The sequence below is a fragment of the Caretta caretta genome, chromosome 14 (assembly GCF_965140235.1).
Source record: "Caretta caretta isolate rCarCar2 chromosome 14, rCarCar1.hap1, whole genome shotgun sequence".
Taxonomy (NCBI): domain Eukaryota; kingdom Metazoa; phylum Chordata; order Testudines; family Cheloniidae; genus Caretta; species Caretta caretta.
The window spans coordinates 2,792,239-2,812,943 of NC_134219.1; the positions used below are offsets into that span (position 1 = coordinate 2,792,239).

The following is a 20,705-nucleotide window of genomic DNA, read 5'->3' on the forward strand; positions in this document are numbered from 1 at the left end:
ATCAGTGAAAGACCCAAGAAATAAAACTTTCAACCTGGTGAATTTCCATTGTCAGACACATCTCCCTCTGGATCTCATTCTACTGAAATATTTTCTGTAGCCTTCTGGCTTTAAATTCCTATCCATTTCTTCCCCCTCCACTCCCTCGGTACGACAGCTTGTACATGCTGGAGGCGTTTTTTCATTAGACCGCAAATAACTTCTCTAAATAGTGACTTTTGAGTCAAGCGTACTTGAAAACTGCATACCGTTTTCTAATCAGATTTTGATTGCACCCTCCTGAGACTGCTGCATTTGAGTCCCTAGGCAGAGAGACTCACTCTTCTCTCAAGAACAGCTGGGTACAGCAGTTTGTGTCTTGGGGAGAGGGGTTTGTTTTTGTGTTTTTTTTGTTTGTTTTAATATGCACATTTTAAGAGGCTAAAGCTTCAGGATTTCCAGGCAGGGATAAATGGGGGATAATATTTCATTTCAATGTATCCCACGAAGCGTTCTGAGAAGGCATTACTGACATATGCAGAGCATCAGGAATTACTCTCCTGCCTATGTCCTACACTGCACTAAAAGATCTGCAGCGCGCCTGTGGCTGGCCCAGGTCAGCGGACACCAGTTTGGGCTGGAGGAGGGATAGGCTAAACAGTGCAGTGTAGACTCTTGGGCTGGAGCCTGGGCTCTGAGACCCACCCTCCTCGTAGGGGTTCGGAGCCGAGGCTCCAGCTCAAGCCCAAACATCTACCCTGCAATTTTCAGTCCCACCGCCTGAGCCCCAGGAGCCCAAGTCAGTCAACCCGGGCTCTGAGACTTGGTGCTGTGAGGTTTTTATTGTGCCTTCTATTGACAGCAATGGACATGCAACCTGGATGGTGGCACAGGGTGTATTGGGGTGAGGGAGGGTGCTTGGGGGTTAATGACTGTATAAGAGTTAATCTCTTGTGGAAGTTACTGACCTCCAATTCAGGCCTCACCGGCAACACATCTGGGAGGAGTGCAAGTTTAAGCAAGCAGTTAATACATGGATCTGTAAACACCCTTCTGGCCTGAAATGCTCTTTCTCCTTGTCTGTCTCTGTTAGTTCTAGCCACGGCTGTGGAGTAAATACAGTGTCAATGGCCCATTCCTGTTAGGCAAAATTAACCTACAGGCCAGATGACTTGCTACCTCCTGTCTCTAATGCAAAACTTTCAGCAGCCGTGTTGCCCCTGGGATCCAAGTTAACCAAAGGTTATTTGAATGCGGTCATACTTCCTGAATGTTCCCTTTTTATCTAAGCTGACCTAAACATAGGTGACAGCTCCTCAGCCTGGGTCTATTGAAGTTCTCTGTACCGAACAGCAGATGTGAATTACTCACCAGCTAATTAGAATGAAGATTCTATAGGGGAGAGTACCTTTTCTAATTGTACTAAAACTCCACGAGTGAGTTATTCTGTTAGCAGCGTAGAGCAGAAAGATCACTGAAGGGAAAAACTGGAAGTGTTTATCAGCATTCTTATCTCAAGCTTCCAGAAAGAATTCTTCTGCTTGTTTAAAATGCTGCATACTGAATTCTTACTGATCTGTCACTCTTAACTCTGTCCTGAGGCATCGTTTTTACAGTGGGAGTGCTGAGAGCCATTTAACAAAACTGTGAACCCTTTATATGGTGGAAACCACTTCAAGCCCAGGGGTGCTGCCGCACCCCCAGCACCCTGGGTTCTAGCACACATGCTGAGGTTGTTTAAGAAGCTGGTTTTAAAAGCCAATCTAAAGTGTACTGGTACAGTAAAACGTGCAGAGAAGTCCTGTTTGTTCGCTTGTCCCGCTTGAAGACTTGATGAGCACATGAACTCTAAATTAAGATTTTTAACTCTCTTCTGAGTATCTGCTTCCTTGCAACCTATTCTCTTAATTGCCAGCTGAAAGAGAAGGAATGGTAGACCAGTGGGCAAGGATATCTTTAGATGCAGGAAAACACAAGGTACCAAGATTGGCAATTGGCTATCTCTTGCTCACGAATGTTGCCCATATGGACACAGAGAACCAAAATCCTGCCATGGCTCCTTTATCTCCTATGAGTCCTCTAAGCACCTAGGGACGGCATTGTCCTTATTTTTGCAGGGATTCCCCCACCTATGAAGTATACCCCTCCAAGTTAGCTAAATGAATTCTCCTCCTCCATCTGTACCTTTCTGCCATGCTGCAGAGAGAGGGCAACTATTCAGAGGTGCTCAGTTAACTGAGCCTTTGATGTTCTTGACACAAAGTAGCAGAGATGTGGGTTAGTTCCATTAGCGTGGCTTGTTTTGGGTAAAGGGAAAGAAACTGGATCATTCTTTCAAGCACTTAATCTTTCTACAGTAGGAATTTAGGAAGAGCTTGTCTCTTTGGAAAAACCTTGCAATGGTTTTTAAGCTTAAAAAGAGCTGCAAAGACTGCTGGATTGCTGGGTTTTTCAGGATTAAAATAAAAAGCTGGTGTTGCTGAATTTGACTGAGTGGTGCTGATTCATCTCTGTGCTGTGCTGCTCACTGTTTCCCCATTTTCTTTATGGTGGATTTGAAAGCATGATTTTCATAGAATATCTGGGTTGGAAGGGACCTCAGGAGGTCATCTAGTCCAACCCCCTGCTCAAAGCAGGACCAATTTTTGCCCCAGATCCCTAAATGGCCCCCCCAAGGATTGAACTCACAACCCGGGGTTTAGCAGGCCAATGCTCAAACCACTGAGTGATTCCTCTGTCACTCCCCTCCCCCCCCCCCCCCCCACCAAACCTACTAAGCCCCTTTGCTGGCCCAGGATACCCGAACTGCCATAGGCTCAGGTGGACTCTTGCCATAAATGCTCACTGGGAAACTTGGATAAATGTTTAAATCCCAGTGAGCTCTGCGAGGAGAACAACGTACAGCGCCCTGTGGAGAATTGCGTGTGGAGGAATGGAAATCTATTGTTCCTAGGATAGCAGAGGTCTGGTGTGAGGATGTGGCTTGGCGATAGGAAGTGGCATCGCTTTTGATTTAGTGTATGGAGTTGAATCATTGGCACTGTGCGTAACACAGCACTACAGCGGTTTCATGCGGGCTGCATGCCAGGTGTAGTCCTCCTGGGTCTGGGCCTTATCCCCACCTATAACACTTCCACTCTGGTTTCTTGTGTTGGCTTAGCACAAGGGCTTGCCATGCTCAGGACTGGAGCTCCTCCACCATAGTCTATTTTTTCTTTTGCCTCTTCGGCTGATCTCGACTGACGTCCTGTATCTAAAGAGCAGCTGGTTTGAGGAGGAAACCTCTTGCCTGGGGTACGGAAGATGGAAAAACTTGCCAGCATTGGAAGCGAAGAATCCCAGCTTTATTGGCCGCTCTGAATTCAGTGCTGAACAGCTGCTGATGTCACACAGACATCTAGTCTTGTTCCACAAATATCTGATCTCTTTGACAACTCTGCTTATTTAAACTAGAGAACAACATGCTTCTTGGCAGAGGAATTGGAATTTGGCTCAGATGCTGCCAACTTTTGAGTCTTCGGGGTGTTTTATACCCTGGCACAGCACTGTCTGTGTGGTGGTTGTCTTATAAAACCAACCAACTTGGGGCTTTAAGGGGGATGCACTTGCTAGAGACTCTAGTAAATTGGAGCCATGGTTCACTGAGCCAGTGTCTGAAAGGACGTGTGTTGCAGATGAGTTTGTTTTGTAGTGAGAGAAGTTGCTGTTGGCAGAAATATCCTGGTAGTTACAGAAAAGTCATTCTGTTCCGTTTAAAAAAACAAACAAAAAAACAACAAAAAAAACTTGAGGACTCCTAGATTTAGGTTAATGCAGCACTTAAACGCAAGTGACTGTTAAACAGTCAGGATTCAGAAACTATGCAGTGCTCTGTTTTCATATTTAGAACTGCAGGAAGTGTAATTGCTCTTCTGTGCCATTCCATTGTTTGCTGAATTGCAGCAGTTTGTCATTGTCCTGAAATAAAACTGAAGCTTAAAATTGGTGCCCCAGGAGGATAGGACTAGTGGCTGCTCTGTGAAGAGGCTCAAAATGTGTTTGACTTCTCCCTGTTCCTTTCCCTCCACCCCATCCCCATTATCTCAGCCTTCCAAGACCCTCCAACACATCCTTTCCTGGTCTAACTAGGATGTGTCCAGGACTAGACAAATAAGACTCCTGAAGCTGTTGAGTGTCTGGCCTGCAGTGTGGCAGAGCAAGGCCATGATGAATCTAATTTTTGAAAGGGCCAAGGTTTAAGAGTTGCCCGGTATGTCAGATTTGGCCAATGGAATTGAGGCCAAACAAGTATCATTCATCTCACTTGTGATTCTTCTGGTGAACTCCTGCTTTTATTCTCTCTCACAAAGGGAAAGATGAGTGGCTAATTCCGATCAGGCATTCAGACTTTGTTTTGCTGTTTATCTTGTATGTGGGAAGTTGTCTACCTCTGGGAAGAATAGGGATTTGAGGTGAGGCTTGATCAAGCAGACACAGACCAGCTTGCTAGCAGGACTCCACTAAAGTGGAAGTTTCCGTGTTCACTTCCAAATGAGCCCCAAGCAGAGCTGATAAAGCCCCTTGTCTCTGAACAGCTTGGGTGCCAGGACCAGCTGAAGTGTGAGCTCTCTTCCATGCTTGCTTCCTTCACCAGAGTGTTCAGTGGGTGAGAGGGACTCTGAAGATTAATGTAGCTGAGTGGTTGAAGCATCCTATGACTTTCCATGGAAAAAGCTCTGCTTGCAGGCTATGGTGTCAGCACCTACAAGTAGCTCCTGGTGTGACTAGTTGTTGACTTGTGTATTGATGATCTTCTGTCCTGGATGTTATCGCTACTTAATACATTGCATTAGCGGATGGCTCAATGCCTGTCTCCAGTTTTGAAGCACGGTGGCTTTCAGTAACAAATCTTAAAACTGAGTTTAGTACAGTTGAGTCTGAAAACCCCTGTCCATTTCTGCATGAGTCTGGGATCCCTTTTATTGACTTGCTGAGTATCAATGCTCCCCCCTAAGTCAGTGCTCCCCAAACTGTGGGGAGCGCCCCCCAGTAGGAGGACACGGAGAAATGTTCAGGGGGGCATGGCCATGCCGGGGTCATGCCCCATGGAGCTTGGGGAGGAAGTGCCGCCCAGCTCTGGCCTCTGCTCCCAGCTGTGGCCCAGCACCCCAGCCTCGGGCTGCAGACGGATTCCATTATGGGTAATGGGAGGTGGGGGGGGGGGGACACGTGACAGAAAAAATGTAGGGACCACAGCCCGCAGTTGATTCTCTCTCCCCCCCCCCCCCCCCCCCGTGTTTGGTTCAGCCAGGGAGGCTTTTGTGTGATTTGCAACATCAGAAAAGCAGGAATCAAAGTGAATTTATTTTGAAAGCTCCTTTTTTAGTTGTACTAAATATTCTGACCTCTTTGCTTTAAAGCAGCCAACAATCCTACCATCCTAATGGCTTTGAAATAAAAGTTCAGACTAAAACAATACAGGTATCAAATCCTTTGAAGGTCTCGGCAGGTGGGCTGATAACTTAGGGGGAGAGGAGAATCTGAGAATGTTGTTCAATGTTGCTGCATTTACAACTGTCTGCAGCTCCTAGAAGAAACCCAGTTGGACCTGCTGAGGAAACAAGGGTGCTGTAACCTGGAGACCAGTCTAAAAGTGGGGGAATGGCAGGTTTTCACTCTGAGAGAAGTGCAGGTGCTGGGCCTGCCTCTTGGAAGGGTGCCCCCAGAGAGACTGGCTAAGGGGTCAAAGGCACAGCTCATCCTGGAACTGTGATGCTTGCCCTTTCTTAGCAACTTCACCTATCCTCTTTCTATTGCATTGGCAAGAACGGTATAGGAGTACAACAGACTTCCTCCAGCCAGGAGACTTGCATCCGATGAAGTGAGCTGTAGCTCACGAAAGCTTATGCTCAAATAGATTTGTTAGTCTCTAAGGTGCCACAAGTCCTCCTTTTCATAGAATATCGGGGTTGGAAGGGACCCCTGAAGGTCATCTAGTCCAACCCCCTGCTCGAAGCAGGACCAATTCCCAGTTAAATCATCCCAGCCAGGGCTTTGTCAAGCCTGACCTTAAAAACCTCTAAGGAAGGAGATTCTACCACCTCCCTAGGTAACGCATTCCAGTGTTTCACCACCCTCTTAGTGAAAAAGTTTTTCCTAATATCCAATCTAAACCTCCCCCACTGCAGCTTGAGACCATTACTCCTCGTTCTGTCATCTGCTACCATTGAGAACAGTCTAGAGCCATCCTCTTTGGAACCCCCTTTCAGGTAGTTGAAAGCAGCTATCAAATCCCCCCTCATTCTTCTCTTCTGCAGGCTAAACAATCCCAGCTCCCTCAGCCTCTCCTCATAAGTCATGTGTTCCAGACCCCTAATCATTTTTGTTGCCCTTCGCTGGACTCTCTCCAATTTATCCACATCCTTCTTGTAGTGTGGGGCCCAGAACTGGACACAGTACTCCAGATGAGGCCTCACCAATGTCGAATAGAGGGGGATGATCACGTCCCTCGATCTGCTCGCTATGCCCCTACTTATACATCCCAAAATGCCATTGGCCTTCTTGGCAACAAGGGCACACTATTGACTCATATCCAGCTTCTCGTCCACTGTCACCCCTAGGTCCTTTTCCGCAGAACTGCTGCCTAGCCATTCAGTCCCTAGTCTGTAGCGGTGCATTGGATTCTTCCATCCTAAGTGCAGGACCCTGCACTTATCCTTATTGAACCTCATCAGATTTCTTTTGGCCCAATCCTCCAATTTGTCTAGGTCCCTCTGTATCCTATCCCTCCCCTCTAGTGTATCTACCACTCCTCCCAGTTTAGTATCATCCGCAAATTTGCTGAGAGTGCAATCCACACCATCCTCCAGATCATTTATGAAGATATTGAACAAAACCGGCCCCAGGACCGACCCCTGGGGCACTCCACTTGACACCGGCTGCCAACTAGACATGGAGCCATTGATCACTACCCGTTGAGCCCGACAATCTAGCCAGCTTTCTACCCACCTTATAGTGCATTCATCCAGCCCATACTTCCTTAACTTGCTGACAAGAATACTGTGGGAGACCGTGTCAAAAGCTTTGCTAAAGTCAAGAAACAATACATCCACTGCTTTCCCTTCATCCACAGAACCAGTAATCTCATCATAAAAGGCGATTAGATTAGTCAGGCATGACCTTCCCTTGGTGAATCCATGCTGGCTGTTCCTGATCACTTTCCTCTCATGCAAGTGCATCAGGATTGATTCTTTGAGGACCTGCTCCATGATTTTTCCAGGGACTGAGGTGAGGCTGACTGGCCTGTAGTTCCCAGGATCCTCCTTCTTCCCTTTTTTAAAGATTGGCACTACAATTTTCTTTTAACATTGCAAGGTTTTCATTCGTACTTACGTTGTTCCTGCCGCTCTGTATGGGGGGGTGGGGAGGGGACACAGGCTAGCAGCAGCCTTGTGTAAAGGGTAGGTTAGGTTACACTGATACCTGGCCAGGAGTTCTACTCCAATCAAGTATCTTCGTGCCTTCAGGTGCATACGCGTACTCTTCTCCTTTCTGAACACCTGAAATGCCATTGCGTCAAATGGCTTGTAGTTTTCATAAAGGTTTTGTAATTGAAGTCTCACTTTGATATTCCCATAAGGAGAAATAATTTTAGTTATAGGTCAGGCAATCCTAATTGATAAGGACTTTGCTGTAACGAGGCCACCAGCTTTTATATAAAGACCAGTAAAAAGAATTATGTCAAAGCTCAGAGGAAGCTCTCAATAATTGACGTTTAAGTTTAAAACATTAAAAATGAATCCAGCTAGATTTCCTGAAGTGCCGAGTAGTCACCAGAGGGAGAGCATAAAGGTAGCCCAATTAAAATCTCTCTAGTGCAGGTTCCAAGCATTTTGTTCATGGGTTGTGTTGCTCTGGCCTTCTCATTGGCCCGACTTGTTTCTCCTCTTTTGGGCCTATTCAAATTAAGGCTGGGAGATGCGGTTTGAATTTAATAAATATTGGCCTTTAGCTCCACCTAAAACTCTCTCCCCACCTCTTGTACTGAAGTTTTTCCTGAGTTCTTGCAGCCGCCTCTGCAGTTCCTAGTTCTAGCCAGCTCCTGAAGCAGCAAAACATGCCATTGGATGGGAGCACTGACCAGAAGCAAAGGGTACTGGAAACCTCCTGAGAGCCTGGTCTAAAACTTCCCGCCCAGTTCTTGATGATCTGGGGCCTCGGAGAAGCCCCTGACTCTCTGCCTGTTTCTGATAGTGAGCCTGGATAGTGCTAGAGGAATAGTGCTAGAGGAACCATGACCAATCAAGGTATTTGGTGCGCTTGTTTCAAGGTCTCTAATTGGTGAGTAGCTCGTAAAAGGCAGGACAGTGAGAGGAGGAACCGGCTTGACTCTCCTTTTGAGTCGGTTACCCAGCTGCTCCAGCCATAGACTTCATCTTTCACCGCTCAGCCTCAGCAAGCACAGGTCTCTGAGCTCGGCCGTGTAGTTTACCAAAGCTGTAAGCCACTGTTATAAACACTGTCAGCACTGAGGTTTTGTTTTGTTTTGTTTTTTTCCCTCCTCTGAGCTGAGATACCGCAAATTAGTCTCCTGGAAACTGCCCTTACAGGTCACTTCTGCTCAGGTTTGGGATAACTTTGAAATGTGTCCTTCAGTAGAAAAATGGCTCTGCATGCCGCTAGTTCACAAAGACCGATCCTAGATGCTCTTTATTGAGGAGTTGTTTTAAGTGGCTGATCTCAAAACGCCCACACAGTCAGACGAAGAGAGCAACTAGTTGCTGTTCTTTGCATTTTATTTAATGTCATGTGTGCATGGCACTTTACAGAGAAGTAAAAGACCAGGTTTCTACCCTGAAGAATGGTCCTGTGAGAGGAGACGCAACGAGAGAAGATCCTAGATCATGGAGAAATGAAATGGGAGGCCTGACTTTTAGCAATGATTATTAGCTGTGTTAGAATTGGCTGTTCATATTGGATACGCCTCAGCTAGTGCAATAACCAGCCACGTATCTCTGCTCTCTGCAGTGTGTTTCATGCAGAGAGAATGTCACTTGTGTCTTGCCTTGGGGTGGGTCTGTTGGGCCTTTACAGCAAATGAACAGTTTGTTTTAAAAGGAGATTTGTGGCCTGAAATGGGGGCGTGAAGGGCTGGGAACCTGGCTGAGCACATTGAGATAGAAGAACAAAGCAAGGGGAAGGGCGTTCTCAGGCGGTGGCGAGGCTCCGGTGGCGGTGTGCTGGCCGTGGCGTGAAGCAAGAGGCGGGCAGAGTGCAGACTAGTAAGATTGTACCTCGGTGGTGGTAGTGGTGAAGCGGGCTGGACAAACCGGAAATGTCACCAGTACCTCTTGTTGTTTCACTGGGCGCAGGTTCAAGGCATGGTGCGACCCAAGGAGGCAGTCTGGCAGTGGATAGAATAAGGTAGTGTGCATTACCTCTGGAGTAAAAATAAACGGGTTGCTCCTTAGAGAGGAAAGATGGCTGAGTGATTCGGGCACTACCCAAGGCTTGGGAGACTGGGATTCAGTTCCCTGCTCTGCCCAAGAGAGCCTATTCTGTGAGACCTTGGACAAAGTCCCTTAGCCTCTCTTCCCATCTGGACAATGTTGGTAACAGCCCTGCCCTGCGTCACAGGGTAAATACACGAAGATTGTGAAAGGCTTTACGATCTACTGATGCGAAGCCCCTTCCTCTCAATCTTTTTTGTTTTGTTCCTGTTATCTAGCCTCCCCAGATGCAGTGGGTGCTTCATGGTCCCTGCCTGAAAACGCTTACAGTCTAAATGCCAGTTGGGGGGGGGGGGTCACCAGCAGTAGGCTGGTGAGGGGGGAGTTATCAGAGTGAGAACATGGCTAGCTCAGTGCAGGGATGCACTCTGGTTTTAAATGCAGGTGTGCACTGCTAGGCATCACTTCTTGAGGACAAGTGTGTAAGAGAGGAGTTTTCAAAGCATTTAAATGAAGCGACGACACGGTGAATCAGAATGGGGGGGTTGGACCCAGTGCAGAGGGGTGGATGGCAGGAAGAAACCTGTAGAGACTTCTGCTAACTTGCATTAGCTTTGCATGCTGCTTGGTGAATAAAGGCATTTAGGAATAATCCCCAAATACTGTGATATTTGCAGATTCATTCTCTCTCTCTCTCTAATGCACCAATGAGGAAAAACTGTCAGTTAAGTTGAATATTATTGCAGAACTCAGTGCGTAAAATGACTGACTGTTTTCCGTCTCCGTTGCTGAGCCCCACCTGAATAGTGCTGTGCTGTGTATCTCGCAACTACTCCCAGTGTCCTCCCAAAGAGTAGGGGGATGACTACTAAGGGAAGTACCGTGCCAGGAGCATTCTGAGTGGATTTCCCCTTATGGATTGAAGTGTGCTAATGTGGTAGGACATAGTGTTGTGTATGAAATGAGGTGTTTGCATATTCATATGTCCATGTTCAGAACCTCGTGGCTTTCTAGAGCAGGGGGTCTCAAACTGGGGCTTGGGACCCCTCAGGAGGTTGCGAGGTTATTTCATGGGGGGGTCACCTCCACCCTGAACCCTGTTATTTGCCTCCAGCATTTATAATGGTGTTAAATGTATAAAAAAGTGTGTTTTAATTTATAAGAGGGGGGTCGCACTCAGAGGCTTGCTAGGTAAAAGGGCTCACAGTCAAAAGTTTGAGAACCACTGCGCTAGAGGGATTGTTTCTTTGCAAAAGAAAATGGAATGTGATGTGGCTTCCATGGAAACCCACTTGAAGCGATTCTCCAATCCAGGAGGAAGATTGTTTTGTTTTCCATACAAAGGAGAGGGTTAAGAGCAACTTTGGCTCATTTCACAGCCTGAGGTCTGCTAGCTGCTTGTGTGTCTTGGAGAGAGGCATGTTAGCATCTCCAGATCATTCTTCAAAACAAAACACACAAGCCCCCTAAAATGTCGTATATGTTAAAATGATGATGATGGACTCAACAGCATGCTAGTAGATTTGCAGGAACTCTGCATGTATCACTGAGTGCCAGAACCTTTCTCTGAAATCTTGACTACTTCATGTGCTTTGGTGGCTTGCGGCTGGCATGCTGAGTGTCTTGCAGGGCTGAGCCTCAAATGCGGATGTGTGTGTTACTGAATAGCTGAGTGCTCTCTATACAATCGCCAGTAAGTAGCCTGGTTTCAGAGTAACAGCCGTGTTAGTCTGTATTCGCAAAAAGAAAAGGAGTACTGTAGCCCCTTGTCACTCAGCTGATGCATCGATTTAATTGTGACTCTGAATCGGAAAAACACCAACCCAACAGAATCTTCCAGAATACTTTCTGCAGCTCCTGGATTCTCCTTGGTCTTCCATTCAAGTAGAGACCTAACCTAACTCTCCTTCGTGTGTGAGATCCCTGCTCCAGACAGTACAGCTGCAGGTGGCTAAGTGGTGTTTCTGTTATATCCGTGAGAGATTGTTTGTGTCCAAGTAGTTGTACAATATAACCTAGGAAAAGCAAAACCTTTCCTTCCCCTTTGTGTCTCTAGCCTAAACAAGACAGACCACAAAATACCACAAATCTGTGGTTCAGAATAATTGTTACTGATGACAGATGAAGCATATAATAGTTCACTCTCATTCATAAATTGTATGGGGCTCGGAGTAGCAAACATGCTTTAAGTAATGATAGCAAGACATGAATTTGTCACCCTGCCAAGTGTTCAAATCAAGTGTGATTTTAACAATAGCATATTGTGTTTCCTTTCTTTCACCCTTGTTAGAGAGTGGAGTGTAAATCCGTTCGTGGACATAACATTGGGGAGTGGGAGGGGAGTGCACAACTGGGCCTGTCTTGACTTAATTGCCACTTAACTTCCCATATCTCACAATCTTGTGCCAGAACTTCCCATCTGCATTGGTGGTGGCAGCTACTGGTAAAGCCTGGCTCTCGAAACACGCATCATGTTTGCTCGGCACCTTGTTCAGAAAAGGAAGGGCTGAGCTCCTTGGGGGCACTGAATTAATCTGCTAGTTTGGGATAGACTCATGGAAGCTAGAGCTGAAGCCATGTCCTTCCTGGGGCTGCTGCAAGGTTGTGATCCCTAAACATTCTAATATTCTGTCTAGCTTTAAATATGCTCAGGCTATGGATTTCATCACTCCCTTTGAGAGGCTGTTCTGCAACCTAATAGGTCTCACTAACAGGAAGCTTTCCCTGATAATCAGCCTTGCTTTTCCATTTCTTAATTTTTATCTCATTACTTCTAATTATTCCCCCTTGTGCCACCTTAAATAAATCCTCTGCTTTTGGAGCCCACACTTTTTTCAAAACCTTGTAGGCTGTTTTCATGTTCTCTCACATCATGGTAGTCCCTTGGCTCTCTTAATCCTTCCAATTCCTTCATCTATCCCTCTGATCTCCCCTGGTTGGTCTTTAGATTTTGTTTCCAAAAAGCTAGTGTTCCGGGTGTGTTCCCACCAGAGCTATAGGTTGACTGGTCCCTCCCTACTCACAATGTGATGCATTTGTGTACGCAGACCCGAATTGCATTAGCCATTTCTGCTGCCACAGCCCATTGTAAACACATCCGTCTAGCAGTCTCCTGCAGCGGTACTGGCTTCCCACTGCTGAGGACTGTTCTGTTTGTGTTGTTTTCCACAAAAGGTATTCAAGCTGGTCTACACTGGCATTTCACAGTGCTGCAACTTTCTCACTCGGGTGTGAAAAAACACCCCCTGAGCGCTGCAAGTTCCAGGGCTGTAAACGGCCAGTGTAAACAGTGCCCCAGCACTGGGAGCTGCACCTCTCCTAGAGGTGGGGTTATTTTGAGAGCCCTGGGAGAGCTCTCTCCAGCACTCTGCCCAGACGACACAAGCCACATTAAAGCACTGCCAGTATAGACTAGCCCTTAGCTTGAGATTTTCCAAGCCAAATTGTTTTGTTTGCCAGGTCCCCTTTAGTCCTCATGAGCGTTTGCAACTCCTCCCAACTTCCATCCCTGGGAGATTTCATTGACATGTGCTTCTCTCTCTCCTTTCAGTCATTTATTAAAGAGGGTCTCTGATGTGGATTCCTGCAGTACAACTCAATACATTGCTGATTAGCGTTGCCCTTGGTTTTCACTCCCCAGCTAGTTTTTCATGGAATTGTTTCTATCCAACACCATTCAAATTAATTTACGCAGTAATAACACATGATTGAATGCTTTAGTGAAATCCAAATATGACATCTGCTGTTTTGCCTGCACTGACTATAAATTGATCACTCTCTGCTTGGAAGTAGTGTTTGTCTCAAGGACTTTTTGATTTTTTTTCTTTTGATTCTTGTTAACATTCTTGTATTTTTTTAATATACCTCTAGCCTTAATTTGTTAACTTTTGTGCCAGCATCTGGGATGAATTTATTGGTCTAAAATCCAGAAGTACTTCACAATCTCCAATCGTCTTATGTTAGTGATGATGGTAGCTTCCAGCCTGCATGTCTGTGTGTTTTCTTCCTCTGTTGCATAATCTCCCACCAGGATATGTGTCCTTATTCCTCCTAGGTATGAGCTGTTTACAGAGAGGGGAAAACCTGGTCAGTCGACTCAAAGCCCTATACAAGAGTTAGTTGTTTGTTATTATAAATACTCAGTAAGCTCTACTGAGGGTACTTATCTAGATTTGCTAAACAGACCTTGCTTATGTTACTAAGCTATGTTTCTAGCAGAATCTCTTACAGGTGTCCTCTTGTAACAGATTCCAGCAGCCCAAGAGTTAAAGCTGTAGGCTAGAAGAATGGCTGCTGTTCCAGGAATGATGCACATGCGGGCAGTGCCTCCTTTTTAGGGCAGCATCCTGTGCTCTTTACATAGATGATGGCTTTCACCTTGCTGGCTTGGCTCTGAGTGCCTCCCTCCCTGACCTGGAGAACAATGGAGGCAGTTTGCAGTGCTTTAGGAGCTCTCTCCACTTAGGCAGACTCTTCTCGCTTGGGGTTAGTCACCAATTTCCAGGGATAATACTGTGTCTTGCAAGGCTGTCCAGTTATTGTGACTTGCAAGATTTTACTCTTCCTTACTTCAGAGATTGATCCCTTCCCTCCCTCACCCTGAGAGCAAAGCTGCAGCTTCCTTCAACACAAGTTCTGGTCTCTGTGACTCCAGGCCTTAAGTGAAAGCTATTTTAAAACAAAATTCCTCTCCCATCTAATATTCTTGGCTCCCTTGGTGCAGCGATGAAGTGCTGACATTGCTAATTAGGTCATCTTTGTTCCTGGTGCATATTGTAGCTGGTGCCTTTACCCGAGTGAGGGGAAAGTTATTTGAAGGCTCTCCATCAACCTAGAAACCCAGAAACACTTTCCAGAGTTGTAAGTCAGTCGTTTTTCTTTTTTCAGAGGTGGAGGAACATGACTCTATTACAGAGGGTTTCTGTGCCCTTTCTCTCCCTAAATTCCTCCCCTGGTGCCCAGTCAGCCCCTGCAGGGTTTGGGAGGCACGGCAGTAATTCACAAGGACTTGAGATTGTGTCTTGCATGTTGCCCTCTGGGCCCATTCACGGGGAGAACAAATTGCAGTGGGTGTTTGATCTTCTGGCGTGCCCCATGAAACCCCCTCCTGCACTAAGCCAATACCATGGTAAGATGCTTCTCCTTCTTAAGTGATCTAGTGTGCCCCCCCCCCCCCCGCTGCTGCCTGTTCCCATCCGTGCACTGTTTCGTGGGAACCCGTGGTGGGCCCTGTGTTTCTGTGGTCACTGCTGAGCACACGCTAACCCCTAGAGTGTTTGTGTTAATGCAGATTGTTACACTGCTGCCCCAGCATAGCCCCACCTTCCTTTACCCACCCATCTGATGCTGAAGCCTTTTCCGATCAATTGGAGCCTACCTGCTGCATTCTGCAAACACACGGAGTGTACTTGTTTCACAGTGTGCACAGAGCACTGTTATGTCACTTACTGGGGTTTACGTTGGGTTCAGAACACACAGGCTGGCACCCAGTAGTAAGGAAGACTAGGAATTGTTTTTGAAGTGTGTGGTGTGTTTTTTTTTTTTTTAATGCAGTTTCTGGGTGCAGAACGGGGCGGGGGGGGGGGTCTTCCTTTTCACTGCTGTCTGCTTTGTGCCTATGGGAGAGATCCAGGAGCAAACTAGCCGGAAGACTCCGTGTGCAAAAAGCAGGCATTCCCAAGGGTGTGGTCTTGAGGAGGAGGCATGACCCGAACACAGGACTGAGAGCCAGGAATTTCCTAATGCTAATCCCAGCTCTGACATGGGCTTGCTCTGTGGCTTTGGGCAAGTCACTTCATCTTGCTGTCTGTTTTTATTTCCCTTGAGTTTCATCCCATATTTGTTGGAGGGCTGATACCTAACTGCTCTGAAGATACAACTGCCATGACTTGCTCTGTATTAATTGAGAAAGAGGCAGAAAATGGTGGGATTTTGGAAATATTCCATATTTGGTTCTCTTCCAGGGAATCTTTTAGTTAGTCTACAAACAGCATTTAATTTGGGCTGGATTGTAAAGCTGTTCATGACAAGACTGAGATTGCCTTGCAGGGAAGGTGGAAATGGAGCTGTCAGGGTTCCCTCCCCACTCTGAACTCTAGGGTACAGATGTGGGGACCCGCATGAAAGACCCCCTAAGCTTATTTCTACAAGCTTAGGTTAAAACTTCCCCCAGGCACAAATTCTTTGCTCTTGAAGGGTATGCTGCCACCACCAAGTGATTTAACAAAGAATCAGGGAAAAGACCACTTGGTGTTCCTATTCCCCCAAGCCCTTACACCCCCTTTCCCGGGGAGGCTTGAGAATAATATCCTAACCAGTTGGTTACAAAGTGATCACAGACCCAAACCCCTGGGTCTTAGGACAATAGAGAAATCAGTCAGGTTCTTAAAAGAAGGATTTTATTCTTTAAAAAAGGTAAAAATCACCTATGTAAAATCGGGATGGAAAATAACTTTACAGCTTAACAAAAGATTCAAAAACACAGCAGAACTTCCTCTAGGCTTAGTTTCAAAGTTACAAAAACAGGAATAAACCTCCCTCCAGCAAAGGAAAAATTCACAAGCAAAACAAAAGATCATCTAACACGCCTTGCCTGGCTTGTACTTACAATTTTTGTAATATAAGAGACTTTTAGGATGGTTTATAGGAGAAGGAGTTTTCTGACCTGATGCTTCTCTGCTTCCCAAGAGAACACACACACAACAAAGCCTTCCCCCCACCTCCAAGATTTGAAAGTATCTTTCCCCATTGGTCCTTTTGGTCAGGTGCCAACCAGGTTATTTGAGCTTCTTAACCCCTTACAGGCAAGGAGGAATTCTAGGCTACCCTTAGCTGTGTGGTTATGACAGGAGCATATTTAGGATTAGGCTAAAATGGAACGCTCCATATATAGGGAGCATTATTACGCAAAACTGATGAGGGGTATGGAATGACTTCCATATGAGGAGAGATTAATAAGACGGGGACTTCAGCTTGGAAAAGACGACAGAGGGAGGATATGGCATAGGTCTATAAAATCATGACGGGTCTGGAGAAAGTAAATAAGGAAGTGTTAATTACTCTTCCTCATAACACAAGAACTAGGGGTCACCAAATGAAATTAATAGGCAGCAGGTTTAAAACAAAAGGAAGTATTTTTTCACACAACGCACAGTCAACCTGTGGAACTCCTTGCCAGAGGATATTGTGAAGGCCAAGACAATAGCAGGGTTCAAAAAAGAACTAGATAAGTTCATGGAGGATAGGTCCATCAGTGGCTATTAGCCAAGATGGGCAGGGCTGGTGTCCCTAGCCTCTGTTTTCCGGAAGCTGGGAATGGGCAACAGGGAATGGATCACTTGATGATTCCCTGTTCTGTTCATTCCCTCTGGGGCACCTGGCACTGGCCACTGTCGGAAGACAGGACACTGGGCTAGATGGAGCTTTGATCTGACCCATTGTGGCTGTTCTTATGTTGCTCAAAGTTACAAGTATACAGTGTTATAGCCACGTCAATCCCAGCATAGTGGAGAGACAAGGTGGGGAACATAATATCACTTCAGCTGGGGGAGAGACCAGCTTTGGAACTTGCCCAGAGCTCTTCTTCAGGTCTGGGTGTTCACTGGCCACTTCACCTTGAGTGGTTCCTTGCAGTGTGTTAACTACTTATGCTAACCAATCTGTTCCATCTTGGATTTAGCTGGGACACCCTGAGGGCTTGTGTACACTTAATGCTTCAATGGCGCAGCTGCCCTGCTGCCAATACTGATGGGGAGGTTCTCTCGTTGGCATAAGTATCCACCTCCCAAAGACGTGGTAGCTAGATCAATGGGAGAATTGTCCCGTCGACCTTGCACTGTCTAAACCAGGGATTAGGTTGGCTTAACTGTGTTACTCAGGGGGGGATTTTCCTAGTGTAGACCAGGCCTGAGTACCTTTCCTAGACCTGAAGAAGAGCTCTGTGTAAAGCTTGTCTCTCTCCCCAGCAGCAGTGGGCCCCAGAAAGGATATTACCTCCCCCCCTTGTCTCTCTAAAGCTACAAGCGCCCTTCAGAGGGGGAGAAGTGTTTCTCTTGGGTGTGATTTGAACGATACGAGGCTGGGGATGTGTAGATGTGGTGCGATGCTCTGACATGATGTGTACAGAAACATTCTGAAGGACAAATGAATCCTGAAATGGGGCATTGGCACAAACTGCGTGAGAGGCGAATAGCAGGTTCATAAATGTGTCTGTAGCGGCTAAGGAGAAGGCTCAGGGACCTGGTGAAGGAATTCAAACCTCTCCAGTCTAGCTTGTTTGTTTGTTTTTGAATTCAGCCCGAATTGACAGATGGTCACGCTGCTTGGGGCCCCGTGGGAAGAGAATTTGTGGCCTGAGCCTAGCTGGTACCTGACTTTGAGGGCGTCTGTCTCTGAATCCTCCATAACAATTGTTACTAAGAGGCACCCACATTGGGCTTGCTGAAGGTGGAAGCCATCAACGGGCATGGCTCGCGCAACTCTTCTCTATCCCAGAGGTCGTCCCGCCTGTTTTGATCAGGAAACTTCCAGTTGCCATTGCAGGTGGAGAACTCGGTTGCTCTTGTCTTGGTGGCTTCTTCCCCCAGCACAAAACGTACCCCGTTAAAGAGGAACAGGTGAAGGTAAAAGTCTGAGGTACAGGTGGTGCTGGGCCAGGGTGGACGGGACTGAATTTTGTGTCGCTTGCATGCGGTTCACGTGCAAAGCTACGTACCTGAGGGCTAAGTAACAAAAGCAAAATGGAACGACTGCAGAATATTCTGACAATTTACTGAAGGTTTGCGTGTGTGTTAGATGCAAATAGAGGGGTGAGTGCTGGCATCTGCCTTTCCACAGGGAATCCTGCACAAGGGCTGCTGACTCAGCTGCCCCACTGCTGATCTTCTGAGGCACTGGGCAGTGTCGTGTTCGGTGAACTCTTGCTACTAGTCTGTCCAGTGACAGATCGGCTGGCCTGGCAGGATGCGTTATGAGAGCCGTTCAGGACAGATTATGGAGAGTCTGTGCTTGGACACGGATGGAGAGAAAGGTGGCCAGAAATGATTCTGTGCTCATGGGTTTCATTTAGTGTTTTTTCAATGCATTTTCTAGATATGGCCCCAGAGAAAGGGGGTGCCGGATTCCTGCCTCTGGGGCTGTGGCATGGGTGAGCATAAGAGAGGGATTTGGGGAGGGGCAGGTGAGGCATAAGGTCTTATCTTGCTCACCAGCCTCTCCCCTGCTTTCTTCAGTAACTTCTTGTGTTGATTACTCTGAGGGGATGTGTGGGTGTGTCCATGTGCAAGATAACAATACTGCTCATGGTTTGCCTGGAAGGAGAGCACTCTCAGATGCTGTTGCAAATGGAAGTGTCATGATTCCTATCGGCATAAAGCCAGCAGGGTTTAAGCAGCAGAGCCAGCTTGTACGGTCTGAGAGCACTAGCTCTAGCCAGGTGTGGGTGTTTGAGAGGGCAGCTGCAAGGCAGCTCGGCTCTGCCCTCCCCCCACCCACCCACACAACTTTCGCAGCCCACGTTTCTGAGTCAGTAGCTTTGTGCGGGGGAGTTTGGTTGGTGAGGGATGCGTGTGCGCGCACACACGTGGATGTGCACACATACCCCATGTGCGTGCACCCCCGCCCCCCAACGTACGTGTGTGTGTGCGCATATAAATGTTCGGTGCTTGCAGGCAAATTTTAAATCAAACAAAATGGTAACAGTTGTGTGTGGAGTATTTCAGTAACGTTCTCTCTAGTGGGAGAAGTGAAGAGACATACAGGCTAATGCTGCATTTATTTCTTGGAGCAAATATCCAGGCATTGGCAAGGCACAGGATTTGTACCCAAAAGAACTTCTTCTCTTGTTATGGGTTTGCAGGTGACTCTTTTCAAACCTCCATTGAGGCGCAGGTAATCACACAGTGCTGGGTGTGCAGAGATTAAACACATGTCCCTTCCAATAATCTCTTCGCTTGTCTTCTTTCCCTAGTACATCGACGCTATTGGCAGCAAACAAGGTGAGCTAGAAAACCACGTCTCTGATGGCTATAAGACCGCACTCACAGAGGAGAGGAGACGGTTCTGCTTCCTAGTAGAGAAGCAGTGTGCTGTGGCTAAGAATACCATCTCCTACCACACCAAGGTGAGCAACCACAGTGTTAATCAGCCTGTGAAACAGCCTCCGGATAGGAGACCCTCAAAAGAGGTCCAAGTGCTCCCATGAGTGTAGGCAGTGAGCACACGAGGGCAGTCAGTCGTTTTGGTTGGGTGCTCTCTGATGGCTGCTGTTTTGACTGGTGCTGGGTTGGAACCGGGGACCTTCAAACAGACCGTGTGAATCTCTACAGCTTGAGCTAATGAGGTAGGCTGTCTAGCTGGGCATGGTACCAGACCAGTCCCCTGTGGCTCGGGCAGACAGAGGACAGGGACGCAGGCTGATCAGGGCATTGCAGTCCAGTGGGTGTGTTTTCCTGGGCTGCGTAAGCCACAACCTCATCTCTATGAGGTGGCGATGTTTTCACTTTGCAGCCACTCCTTGCGGATTGCGCCCTCGGAGGCGGGTGTCCCGTCGAAAGATTTACGGGATGGCAGGGCACGTGCTGTTTATCTGCAGGGCCCTGTGGGTGCCGCTTTTGCTGGGCTATGGAAGGAGGCCCCCGCTTCATAGCTCTCCTGGAGAGGCTGCCAAAGCCCAGCTCTCCTCCGGCCAGAGGAAGCTGATTGATTCACTGTCAGAACGACAGACTGGCGAGGGCAGAGCAGCAGCACATCGTGGCCCAGCTTTCCCTTAAAGATGCCAGCCCCTTCTCTGGCACCTCTGCCTAGTGCAGCCCAGCTGAGGCAGCACACACCTCTCCGGGAGGCTCCTGTAGTCCCTGAGCCGTCATTAGTCACTGTGGGATGGAGTACACAGGCTTAAAGGGGGGGGGGGGTTGTGACACATCCCTGTTTGATCAGCTAATGAGTCACAAAACCAGACCAAAACCTGGTGCAGTGACCTTCCTCCTGAAGGGAGGTAAGAAAATTCCTGCTTCTCTGTTTGCTCTTTGTCTCCGAGGAGCAGCCAGCGAGTGGCAGGGAACGTGGTGAGCTGTCTCCCTTTTGTGAGCCATTGTGATTGCTACCTTACAGCTCATCATTAACAAAGGAGAGGATTAAATAGGAAGGCTGTTGTTCCACGCTCCCACGTGCCCATTCAGCGCTGCCTACGGCTCTTACGAACTGCTCTGCAGGGGGAGGACAGCCCAGAGCACTCCCCTGTCAGCTGGGACCTCGGGGCAGAGTTCTCTTGCCCCCTTGTGGGGCTCTGTTCGCTCACTT

At 47.4% G+C, this 20,705-nt stretch overlaps 1 protein-coding gene across 10 annotated transcripts in view; it reads left to right on the forward strand.

The window, feature by feature from the left end:
* Positions 1-20,705, forward strand: part of BAIAP2 (BAR/IMD domain containing adaptor protein 2) — an 89,847-nt gene that overhangs the window by 45,713 nt on the left and 23,429 nt on the right. For all 10 annotated transcript variants that reach the window (XR_012664823.1, XR_012664824.1, XM_048818876.2 and 7 more), the window contains exon 7: positions 19,375-19,527. Coding sequence is in view for 8 of the 10 variants with exons in the window: in XM_048818876.2 (XP_048674833.2) it covers positions 19,375-19,527 (153 nt within the window). In the remaining 2 variants the exon portion in view is untranslated. The remainder of the gene's footprint in view (positions 1-19,374; positions 19,528-20,705) is intronic.